Consider the following 13,137-nt stretch of genomic DNA (forward strand, 5'->3'; position numbering starts at 1 on the left):
CTTTGGAAATACTGGTGAAGAGCGAAGTGAGGTGGGGAAGTGAAGGAAACCAGGAGTTCATCTTTAGTCGCCACCATGGGCTGTGGGAGCTTCATTGCGCTGGGGGGCCCTGGGGGCCCGTCTGGAATACATGCCTCAGAGTCACTCCTTTTCACACACACCCCCCACTCGAGTGACTCCATTTCCTGTCAGCCAATGGCTTAGAATCCTGGAATTGTGGCCTGGAAGGTCCCCCTGGCCTTCTGCAGGTGACAGGAAGGGCTCCAGCAACCAGCATACCCTCAGGCAAAGAGAGGCAGGAACTGCCTGTGGGAGAGAGGGTTAGCCTTTGAGGATTGAGAGGACGTGGGCAGCCTCCTGAGAGCATCTGATTCAGTTTTGCAGTGAGTACTTTCGCTCAGGTTTCCAGAAGGCTCCAAAGAGGTAGTAGCAAAGCTGGTGAGTCTGTACCTGCTTGCTCCCATCTCAGTTCCTCACCTCCTGAATGGGCTTCATGTGGAACATGGAATTTCTAATTATTTTGGAAGAATGCAGAGGATGGTCCTGAAACAATGAATTTTGCTGAGACCTTTGGAAGTGATATGGCCCCACATTCTGTGGAGCTGAACTTGGGAGTTGCAGACTTGGGGACCTGGAGGAGTCTGGGAAGTGATTCAGCCCTTAGGTTTTATAAGGACAACAGAATGCCAAGTTCTGAGTGTAAACTGTGAGTGATTCACTTTTCCGTGTCCCTTTCTTTAAGTAATCAGTGCTCAGGAAGTTTGGTGTAATATGAGGGCCAGGTATGAGTCATTGTATTGGTCACCAAACTCTGTATTATAGAATGACACGGACGCCACCTCGAGCATCTTCTAGAACACAGGCACTGCAGTAGCTCCTTTATCTGCATGATTACAACAGATCCTCACTGGAAGCCTGAATTGTAGGTATTATTGGCTCCATTTAACAGATAAGGAAACTGAGCTCAGAGAGATGGCCTCTGCAGCTTCCACATGATGCTTCTATCACTTGGAGCCAGTATGTAAATGTTAATTTTGATGACATCAAAATAGTACGTTACAAGGCCTGGAATATCTATATATCCATAATGTATGTTAAAAAATGAGTTTTAGGACATATTGCCAATTTATAAAACTTCTGATATACCACTGGGCACAGTGGTACACACCTGTTATCCCAGCAGCTTGGGAGGCTGAGACAGGAGGATTGTGAGTTCAAAGCTAGCCTCAGCACCTTAGTGAAGCCCTAAGCACCTTAGTAACACCCTGTCTCAAAATAAAAAAGAGAATGTGACTCAGTGGTTAAGCCCCTCTGGATTCAATAACTGGTGCCAAAAAATAAAACAAAACAAACAAATAAAAACTTCTGATATGCTACTTCATAGTCAAGAATAAGTGTTGACAAGGATGTGTAAAACTTGGAACCCATTCTGGTGGGGATGTAGAATAGTGTAGCCTCTCTGAAAACAATCCGGCAGTTCTTTAGGAAGTTAAACATGAACTTACTGACCCAGCCATTCCATTGCTAGATACATACCCAGGGAGATTGAAAACACATGTTTACATAAACTCTTGCTTGTACATGAATGTTCAGAGCCACAGTCATAATTGCCCTAAAGTAGAAACAACTGAAATGTCTCCCCATAGTTGATGAGTGAATACATATAATTCAATATATGCATTCAATGGAGTATTATTCAGCCACAAAAATGAAGTAGTAATATATGCTACAACATGGGTGAACCTTGAAAACATGAGGCTAAATATAGGAAGGTGATCACAAAGGCTACACACTGTGTAATTCCATTTATATGAAGTGTCTGCAGCAGGCAGATCTATAAAGACAGAAAGGAGATTAGTGGTTGTCCTATAGCAGGAGAGATTGAGGGAATCAAAAGCAACTGCTAATGGATATAGGGTTTCTTTTTGGGGGCATGGAAATGTCTGGCAGCAGACAATGATGCTGATTACAGAGCCTTGTAGATATAGTGCAAACCACTGAATTGCAATTTTCTTAAAAGGGGTAGAGTTTATTTTTTATTTATTTATTTTTTTTAGGGGTAGAGTTTATGGGATGTGAACCATACCTCGATAAACAAGAACCAAAACTTAGTGTTGATAAAAAAGTAAGCACCAAAACTTTTGAGCTAACATTGTGGAAACATTCTTTCAGGTTGTTATCAAAGTCTTTCCTAGTGTATGGGTTTATCTTATTTAATTTCTTCTTGCGCCAGCTAATATGATTCCTTGCTGGTGTCCTGACCTTGGCATCTTTGGAGCCCTTCACGTCAAAACAAATCTGTACAACTTTTAGGAAGCAAGTTCATCTGTCTTTTTCTGTTTCAGATAAGGAAAAAGAAGCTGAAACAAAGTCATGGTGCCATCCTGTGCCCCGCCTTATTGGTCTTGTCCTGGAGGACAATGTCAGGCCTTCCACTTCAGGGAGGCAGGCTTAAAATCAACTTAAGGGCTTGGCTTTCTCACAGTCACTGCTAGTCCACTTGTGAGTGGGTCCCTGATTCCCTCTCAGGGCTCACAGGGGTGGACGATGAGCAAGGTCCAGTGGCTGATGATGTTCATGTCGACTCTAAGAGGCTGGGTTCTAATTCTCTCGCTGTTTTACCTCAGCTCTCATAGCAACTACTCTTAGTTCATTGGAACTAATTAGTTTGTATTTGGAAATCATTTAGAATCGATTGGGAAGTAAAGGGGGCAGGGCTCAGGGGCGGTGGAGAGCCAGAGGCTCACGCTTGTTCCCTTGATGTTTGGAGAGAGCAAGTGTTCTTAAAGCAGAACTTGCAGTGCATTAGATAGGAACCTGAATGTCTGGATTCCCGGGGGCCGTCCACTGTTTACCTAGCTGGCCGCAAGTCACCTACCCTCTCCCAGTCTTTGTAAAACAAATGTTGGGTTGGATTTGATCTTAAAGGATTTGGGCCTGAAAAATTCTAGGATTTTCCTTAATAACACCAGGAAGCCTAATATGGATCTATCTTTCCCTAGCCTCCATCAGCCTTTGCCTGCTTTCCATTCCTTCAGTGGAAAGAATGCTTATCATGTGAATTCGCACCACTTTTCTCACCAGTTCTGCCCTTTCCCCAAGTCTTAATGGCTTCTTATCAGTCCCACATTCATGGCTAACTGCTCTAGGCAATAGTAGGGGATTACTGTCTTTTGTTACTCATTAGCCACTTTGCTTCAGTCTTTAGTCTTAGCATATGCTATTTTGTATGTGTTCTGCTTTTCAAAAAAAAAATTATTTTGAGTTTCCTAGAAAGATACCACTGTACAAAGAAAGAACACTTTAAATCAGAGCCTTAAAGTTATTGCCCGAGAGTAATAGAGCCGATAACACGGCTTGTCCTCAATTTTCCAGTTTGTGAAATATGAATGGTAATGTCTACTTCATAGTTCCTGTGAGAATTCAGGGAGTGAAAATAAAAAGGGTTTGGACCAGAGGATTGGATGGTGTTGGTGGACAGTGGTGAGAAAATGGTCAGTTTGAACTGAAGGAACTCACAGCCTCCTGCACTTCCCAAAAAGAAGTCACATAAATATCTGGATCAGAGAGTTAGTGAATGTCTCAGTCATCAGTTCCTCTACTGAATACTCCTCAGAGTCTGGAGATGATTCCATAGAGTGGGTTTAATCTCTCTGTTTACATTTTAGTCTTTTTTCTGTTTCTTGATAAAGATAGACAAACATCATTCAAATCTTAGGCCACCTTTGGTCACAACTCTTGGTCGTTCTTGAGGATTGTTATTGGATTACTTATCCATGAGCTCTTCTTAATAATTAATTTAACTTTTCTTAACATCCCTCCTGGTGATCGTCTTCTAAACATCCACCTGAGTCTGCTTTCTGTCTCCCACGGTAGTGTTCCTTCCAGGCTGGGGAGCAGTTGCTGGGTAACAGGTCAAATATATTAATAGGCAGGCCATATGGTTCACAGACATTTTGCTCTCAACAACTTGATAAAATTTCTGGCGGTATGATTTTTGTTTTTAATTTTAACTATGAAAGTGTAAGAACCATCTGCTGTTATTCTTTGTATGTGATCCTGGTAGGTTATTAATTTTAGTTACACTGCTCGTATGCAATTAGCACTGGTCTATGTGGACGCTTCATGGCAATGCTGACATACTTTATTTTCATTAGTAGAGGATGCTGGGTGTGGGTGTCTCATCCAGAGTCCCTTTATAAGGTCTTGGGAGTTATATGGCTTCTCTTTTAGCTGGTTAAATGCTTTAATTGTAGTGGTCCATTGGTTGGCTGAGAATATATAACATATCATTGTTACAGAGCAAGTCAAATAGTCAAGTAATAGTGATGCCAGGGTGGGGGTGGGTCTGCTTTAGTTAAGATCATGGAAGCCCTTGAAGGAGGAGAAATTTGAGATCTGAGGGATGGTATGGAGATAAGCCAAATGAAGAGCTGTGGTGAGCCAAATGGAGATGAGAAGTCATAGAATTCCAAAAGGAAGGAAGGGTTAAGAGCAAAGGTCCTGAGCAGGAAACAAACATGGTATGGGAGGAAGTCCAGTGTGCCACACTGTCTTGAGAGGAGGAGAATGCAGAGAGCTAAGGGCAAAGAACGTCTAGACTAAGTATAATAGGAGCCATTGGAGGGTTTTAGGTGAGGAGATGATATCATCTGATTTATTGTTTTAGAATGCTCACTCTGGCTGCTGAGTGAAAAGGATTGAATGGTGGCAGGGAGACATGTTGGGAGGCTCTTGCTATTGTACAGAATAGATTGATGGAGAAGTGCTGACTGAAGTTGTGTGATATAGCTAGCAAGAAGGAATAGGCATTGGGATACCTTGTGAATATGGAATCTATGGTGCATACTGACTGATTCCTTTTGTGTGTATGTGTGTGTGTGTATGGGGGGGGTACTGGGAATTGAACCCAGGAATGCTCTACCGTCGAGCCACATCCCCAGTCCTTTTTTCAAATTTTCTTATAGAGTCTTACTAAGTTTCGCAGGCTGGCCTAGAATTTATGATAGTCCTGCTTCTGCCTCCCAAGTAGCTGGGATACAGGTAGGTTCCATCAACCTGATTTTGCTGCATGATGCTGAGTATCTAGGTGATTGGTGTTACAGTTCTCATTCAGATATGGAGGGCTTGATGGTTCTCTTTGGGAGTGGCTAATGGATATCCAAGTGGAAATATCTAGTAGGCATATTAACTTAAATGTTAGATGAGAGATGAAGGGTGACTATCTTTCATTTTTGGTTCCCTATACTGGGGTTTGAACCCAGGGGTGCTTTATCACTGAGGTACATTCCCAGACCTTTTTTTAAATGTTTGAATTATGAGATAAGGTCTAATTATGTTGCCCAGGCTGGCCTTCAACTTATAATCCTCCTGCCTTGGCCTCCCCAGTTGCTGAGTTTACAGGTATGTGTCATTGTCCTGGTTGAAATATTTGTTTCAGTTACATGAAGGTCAAGGATGTCAGAAGAGGCAAGGCTTGAGTCTGAATATATCATCATTTAGAAACCTGAAAGATACCAGCAAAGGACTCTGATGAAGGTAGCCAGAGAGGTTGGAGAGGACCATGTGCTGAGCAGACACCTGAAAAGGAAGATGTCTCCTGAGCATGGCAAATGGTGGCCTCATCATCCATTGCTGCTCTCCAGTTCCTATATAGCAATGTAATTTGAAAAGTTTCTTGTGTAGCTGTGAATTCACGATGACAAGAGCAAGCTGGGCCCAGTGTCTCCCCACAGAACGTTCAGCTACTCTGGCACTAGAAATGGAGACTCTTGTCTCCTTGGGGAAACAAAGAGGAACTAGTATGTGTGTGGCTTTTAATTTTTTTTTTAAATGGCAATTGTATATACAGCTGGTACAAGATAGTTCTCTGAAAATATTCAGTAACTAAATTCTAATCAATCTCTTCTAAGACTTGCAGTGCATGAAAAGACACATAAAAACGTTTACATTGTCCCTACTTGTGATGTTAATCCTGACAAGAGAGGTCTCATAACAAATCATTTTCTAAATCTTATCTTTTCTTAGCATCAATTCAGTCATCATGACTTGAAGTCAGTCTCTGTTGAGAGTTAACTTTAGGTCATGGAAAAGCATTGTATTATCTGTTTGTCACTTGATAAATGATATTGCTTAAAGGAGAAACAACAAATTCTGTTCTGTCTTTGTTAAAATCAAAGTATAATGTATTCCAATAAGCACCTTAAGTTAAAGGGCGAAATTGGGGTGTCCTCCTTTTTGTACCATATATGTTTTAATAGGTATTTTTTCCTGCTGTATTAAGTACATTTTTTTCCCCCCTAAAACTCCAAGTAGGATTGTGCTGTAAACAAGATGATTTATTTTGATGATTCTCATTAAGTTCAGAGAAATAGTGGATTGGTTTAAAATTAAGCAAACCTTTTTCCTCCCAGAAGTTTCAATGATTGACGAATACTTAGGCAAACTGTAAATTTTTATTCTTACCTTTTGCCCTACTGACATTTAGTTGAATTTTACAGATATATAAAACTAGTAAGGATGTAGTGGACTGAGAGTTAGCAATAGATTGTGGTGAGGAATATTTTTGGGTTATTCAACCAAAACTTGGTTCAGTGACCAAAGGGAACAGAGCTGGGAATAAAACATCAGAAAATGATCCCTTTCCATAATTTTAGCAGAAAGACTCTGGTTCTGCCACTGAGCATGAAAACAAAATTTTACAGTACTGGAAGATTCTGCATTTTCCTAAGACCAAATAAAAGAAGCTTGTTTCCTGGGTTGGCTCAGTCCTGTTTTCCAAGACTAGAGCTGAAGCACAGAGATTTTGCCTGGAGTCAGCTCTTCCTATAGTGATAAGTGAGGAAACCTGTAAGACAGTCTGACAGCTCTGTCCTTTGTGAGAAGGTTATAGGATGTAACAAGCCTTGCACTTGGATCCCTCGAGAGCAGTTATCTTCTCAGGAGTCAGACTGTCCTTGGGTGGTTCTCGGTGTCCGGGGCACTCGTAGGAGGTATTGCTGGGAATGAAGGAGGCTCTTGGTTTCCCTGTCTTCCGTCTCCCCAATGTTACTGTTTGTGGTGAAAGGTGAAGGCCCTCCTTGGTGAATTGGGCTTGGGGAAGGGCAGGGAAGGGTTACTGCTTGCCTGGGCTGTATTGGTGGAGAAGAGGTGCTGTTTGGACCTGTCTCACTCGGCACCTTTCCCCAGTGCCTTTTCCCAGTACTTAGCACCGTGCCTGGCACAGAAGTGCTCAATGACTCCTTATTGAACCTTGAGTTACTGGGCACCAGTGCTTGTGTAGTGCTATGCTATGGCTTCTTCCTTTCCCTTCTCCTGGTTATCTCCTTGAGTTGCACATGGTGCAGCATCAAACCAGATGCCAAACTCCATATGGGGGAAATCTCTTGTTTTACTGTTTTATTTGTCTGAGAAGCCTCAACCTGGCTAAGGCATCACTTTTGCATATAAAACACTTGCATTCTTTGGGATAAAAGACTACTGAGAGCAACTCTGAAATCTGATCATGTTGTCTTCCCATTAAAAAAACCCCAAGCATATGACCTTGGCTGGAAGTGCCCTGCGTGAACTGGTGGCTCCTGATTTCCTTGCCAACCTCCTCTATACCATACCTTAGTCTCTTGGACTCACCGATCCTTTTGCTGTCTACTAGGTTCTTCCACAGATCTTCCCAAGTATCTTTGTGATCCTTTCAAGATCCACTTAACTGAGACCACCTCAGCAAGGCCCTCCTTGACACGCCCTCATCCGGCTCCATCATTTTGTACCTAGGCATTTATGTTCTCCTGTTTGCCTTCTCGCTTATTAGTTATCTGCTATACTTAGCTAAACAATTCACAAGGGCAAGACTATTTTCTAGTTGTTCAGGATTTAGTTCAGTGTAAGCTCTCGATAAATCTGTATTCAAATAAGTGTCAGCCTACCTTTCATCTAAAAAATGTTTCACTTTTAAGAACGAATTCTTTTTTGCTCAGATTTGCAACAGACAATAGACATACACACAGTGTATATGTGGTTCATGCTGTAAACATTTCCCAGTAAGGTATGCAACTGTTTTTAAAAAATAAGGTTGGTTGATTTGGCGCCCATGGTCTAACTACTAATATTAGTGCTTTTCATTCCTAAACTACTAATGCATTTTCCCTGCCCTTTTTCTTTCTTTTGTCTCTTTTTCAGCAAGGGAAGCCATATGTCTTTGACAGAGTACTGCCGCCCAACACAACCCAAGAGCAGGTTTACAATGCGTGCGCGAAGCAAATTGTCAAAGGTAAGTGCTATTTCTTTATTTCCTCCTGGGCCTTTCAGAGTAATGGAAAACATTAAGTGATATTTGCAGCCTAGGAATCAATGTTCCTTGGCTGTCAGCAGAGGCCTGCTAATTAGAAACACTGAATGACAGCCTTGGCTCTGGCCCCGATTTGCTGTGATGTCAGGCAAGTTATTCAATCTCTCTATACCTCCTTTCTTTATTTCTTTTGTCACCGTTTTGTAGAGCTATTCTGATTACCTAAAAGCTTAAAAGCCAGGTAGGCTATAGTGATACTTTTTCCATAATGCTTTTTAACTACTGCAAATGTAGAAGAACATCTTTATTCCTTTGCAGGAAAAAATACCTATTCCAAACACTCCATTTGTATATCTTCATCTGATTTATTTTGTGCAACTGTCTCCTTTATACTAATATCTCTCTGGAAGAATTCTTAAAAGTAGAAAGTTCTTGCCATCATACAATCTTTTTTTCCTGTGTCATAAAATCATACTTCTTCTGCTTATCGAGCTGTTCCTGCTCTTCAGCATTCTTTAATTATAATTTCATCTAACCCACTTTCAGCCATCCTACCCAGATCCTGACATTTGTTCCTCCAAACAGGTAGCCTCAAGCCTACACTTATGTCTCAGAGATCAGTCATTTTCTGTAGGGCTGGCCTTGGCTCTGGAGGATTTGCGTCAAAATAACAGCAGGGAGATGAAGCAATTTACACGTTGCTTTACCTTGCCCTTTCAAATCAGGGGCAGGTTGGAGCTTGCCTTGGAGGAGCGGGCCATCTGGACAAAGCTGGGGGACATCTTCTGCTACTTTGTTTTTCATCTTTGAATCCATGCCTTCAAATATGAATGCAATGGCAATGGCATTTCCAAATGTCTTGATGCTGCCACCTCTACGGGTAGCTTTGGATTTAAAAAGCAAAAGGTAGAAACTAAACTAAAAAAAAAAAAATACCATGCCATTTTAGATCTGCTTGTTTTTAGAAGCTGTGCTGACTAACTGAACTATTTGAAATTCATGAAAATCAGCCCTGGGTACATCTGTTAGATTAATTTTGACCCTGGACACCTGCGTGGGAGACTCACGTCAGTATGTAATGTTCCTTGCTGAGATGTATGGTTATTCACATTCTTGTTGCAGACATCAATTAATTTTGAAGGTCTCCTCAGTGAGATTATGAAAGAAAAGGGAAGAGAAAAAAAAATACGTCTGTATTTGAGTTCTTTTGGAATTAATAGTTTGGGCTTATATCTGGTGGTAATTTTTGCTTCTCTCTTCTTTGCTCTCCTGCTTCTCTCTTTATTGTAATTATTAGTGAATAGTAATTGTATAAAGCAAAGGTTTCATCGTGACAACTTCACACTTGCATATAACTTACTCTGATATTGCCTTCTCTTGACCCCTTTATCCCCACCGCTCCTCCTATCTAACCTGTTTTCGAAGCATATCTTTCTTGGTTTGCTTCTATTCAGCCCCGTTTTCCATTTATTATCAAGCTTATACCTATTTTAAAAAATATTTTTTAGTTCTAGTTGGATACAATACCTTTATTTTATTTATGTATTTTTTTGTGGTGCTGAGGATTGAACCCAGGGCCTCACACATGCTATGCGAGTGCTCTACTGCTGAGCCACAACCCCAGCCCAAGCTTATACCTATTTTTATTAAAGTAAGATTAATCACATATATGGCAGAATTTCCTTTTTTTTTCCTCTCCTGTTTCATTACTAGAAGCAAATAGCATTTGCTACACGCTGTGCTAAGCATGAAGGCCATTTAAATACATCCCACCCCCTCTAAGCCAATGTAATTAGAAATGGATGGATTCCATTTTTTAAAAATGCCTATGATTCACAAACAATAGTAATAATTTTTGAGTCTTTATTCATTAGATGTTTGGGCCTCTTTCAATGTTTGGATTTTTCTATAGTTTGAAGTGTCAGAAATAGGCCGTTTTCCATTAACATGTACAATTTCTACATTTTTATATATCAGTTAAAAATAAATTAAGAAGAAGAAAAGAAATAGGCAGTCCCTGGGAAGGTCTTGTGAAGATACAATTCAAACTGTGGATAACTTGAGGCCCTGTATAAATGGTGAGCCACAAAGAAAGCCATTTAGAATAAAATCAGGCTCTCACACGATATGATAAAACGACATTTCTAAGGCAACATAAACATGATATGAGCATGCTCATTTGGTATTAATGAAGAATACCTTATTGCCCTTTCAAAAGAAATTGTAAAGGAGGAGGTAATGAAGCCAGACTGAACTTTTGAAAATATTCACTGAGACGAGTATGAAGGGAAGAAAGTCGCTGTGTATTTCTGCATTGCCAAGGTAAAAACAAGGTATGTAAGCAAGGGTCACTTGGAATACAGTGCAGCTAAGGTATCACTTGCCATAAAGAGCCCTACTTAAGTCAAGGTTGGGAGATGGTGTTTTTTCTAGAGTTCAGGACTTGAATTGAGTGATTTGGAAGATTCCCTGACTCATGATAATGAGGTGGACTGGTGAGCTTTGCTTCCACTGCTATCTAAACCCATGATGACTTTGAGGTGCTGGAAGACTCCATTTAACTGGATGACTTTATTCTTTCTGAGTTTTTTAATTCCTTACAACTTTGCTGGGGTTTTTAAATATTTCTGATTGTAGAGTTCTGACATCTCCCATGCTCCCATCTTTGTTTGATGCTTTTCAAACTGTTGTCCGGAAACAGATGTAGAATGCTTCTTTGAGAAGAGGCTGTAGGGTTTGTGATGATTGGGACAGCAATAGGAAAGGTGCCTGTGGGTGCCTAGGAATTAAATACCATGGTTACTAGATACTTTGTTGAAGTCCTGGTAACAATGTCCCTGCCTACAAAAGCCACCTGGGCATTTGTTTTCCAAATTAGCCAGATGTGGAATATCCAGATGCTAGAGAAGGTGGTTTCTTGTTTTCCAGTTCTGATTTCTTTCAAGTTTCATTGTTTCATTCATTTACTTATGCAAATAGTATTAGCCACTTATTACCATGTAAGTGTAAGTCCTGCCGGGGATAGAGTCACCAAGATCCATAATATTATCTGCAAGTACAAGGCAAGAGGCAGACACATACGTAATTATCAGACATGTAGACATTATGTGCTTTAAGATGGGTGTATGCAAAATGCTAGGGGAGCACAGAAGAATGCCACTTTGTATTGGTTTTTGTGGGTGGGACAAGGGAATGGAGAATTAAGGAAGACTTTGTGGAAAGACTGAGTCCTGAGGATGGTAGAATGTATAAGCAGAGGGAGTTGCAAAAACATAAAGACAAATTATGTGGCATCTTGGACAGCTTGGAGTGACACAAGGTACAGAGGGGATGACAAGAAACGAGGCTGAAAAAGTTAGATGGGATCCGAGTTTGGTGGAAATTCAGATTAATGGACTTTATCCTGGAGGCAGTATGGACCCATAAGTTTTAAGCTTAGGATGATAAACTCAGACCTATTTTACTATTGTATTTTATATGGTTCTTTAGAATAAATATATTTATTTATCTGTCATTTATCATGTACCCCTATGCACTTAACATGTTATTGTGGCTTAAATCTTAGCTTTATGTGGTGTGAGCATTATTAATTCTTTAACACCAAAGAGAAATTTGAGGCTCAGAGAGGTAACGTAACTTGGCCAAGTCAGTTAGGAAGGCATGGGGCTGGAACTTGAGCCTGGTTTGTTCGAATGACTCATATTCTTTTTAATTACCCTGCCCTTACTTTTCTGGTGGGTGCACAATGAGCACTTAAAAACAATCATAAAATAATTATTTTATGAGTTCCTTTTCTCTCAAGCCATATGGACTATTAACTAAGCATTGCAAAAAGACAGGGATAGGAGTGGATATAGGAGGAGAGTAAAGGAAAGAGAATAGCAATTGTGGTTCCTGAGCCTTGGGGTGGCGCTGGCAGTCTGCCAGTCGTGAGGTGTATTTTCATTCTGAAACCCAGCATGCCTTTACTTGGGCACGGTGACTGTCCTTCAGGCTATCTGGGCATTCTCCTTGGCCACTGGTGTATAATCTACACTCATGGGTTATTTGAACAGTTTGATTAGTTGGTGGAAGATTAGGATTGGAACCTGGGGATGACCTGTCAGCCACTATCCCTGACAGGTCTCCATTTCACCTGAAGAAGTGGTAGGAAGCCACAATAGCCTCCTTGGGAACCCTGATGTGTAGGTCTGATTAGGTCCCCAAATTCTTACCTAACAATGAAACTCATTCTGTCCAAGCAAAGCCTAGCTCAGAACTGAGCAAAATGAAATATGCACATCTGGGCTTCTGAAATCTGCAAAAGGAGACTCTTTTCCCTCTTCTCTGGGGATACGAGAAGGTGCTTGGCACCTGCAGTAGACGCTGTCTGGGGTTTGCCTGGTTGCTGGATGGATGTATGCTGGGCTTGAGGGATGCAACAGGCTGTGTGGTGTGAGCTTAGATCATATCACACCAGAGCCCATCACAAAGAAAGGTTCTGTCCAGCAGAGCATGGCTGCTGTATAGAAATAGTCACTCTGTTTTGGCAGAGGCTAAAACAAACGCATTCCTCAGGCCCAGGAACTGTCTGCCATTCAGTGTGATGAAAGTGCCTTTTTGTGGGCTGTTTCTGTGGAGTGGGGCGGTGTGTGTTCTGTGCAGTGCTGAGCACAGGCCTTCTCTCACTGTCTTCCCGAGTGGATCCTGTGCTCCCTCCTCTTCCTGTTGTCTCAGTGGTCCAGCCCCTCCACACACTGTTTGTCCTTGACCTGCCTTTCTTCTCCACTAAAAATAAAACAGACTGAATAAACAGGCCCCCCCAAACCTGGAGTTTAGAAGAAAATAGAGAACACTAGATTCAAAGACCTTTT

At 41.2% G+C, this 13,137-nt stretch overlaps 1 protein-coding gene across 1 annotated transcript in view; it reads left to right on the top strand.

Moving 5' to 3' along the window:
- Positions 1-13,137, top strand: part of Kif5c (kinesin family member 5C) — a 151,415-nt gene that overhangs the window by 41,257 nt on the left and 97,021 nt on the right. The window contains exon 2 of the mRNA XM_005315817.5: positions 8,176-8,266. Coding sequence (XP_005315874.1) covers positions 8,176-8,266 — 91 coding nt within the window. The remainder of the gene's footprint in view (positions 1-8,175; positions 8,267-13,137) is intronic.

Source organism: Ictidomys tridecemlineatus, chromosome 7 (genome assembly GCF_052094955.1).
Source record: "Ictidomys tridecemlineatus isolate mIctTri1 chromosome 7, mIctTri1.hap1, whole genome shotgun sequence".
NCBI classification, from domain to species: domain Eukaryota; kingdom Metazoa; phylum Chordata; class Mammalia; order Rodentia; family Sciuridae; genus Ictidomys; species Ictidomys tridecemlineatus.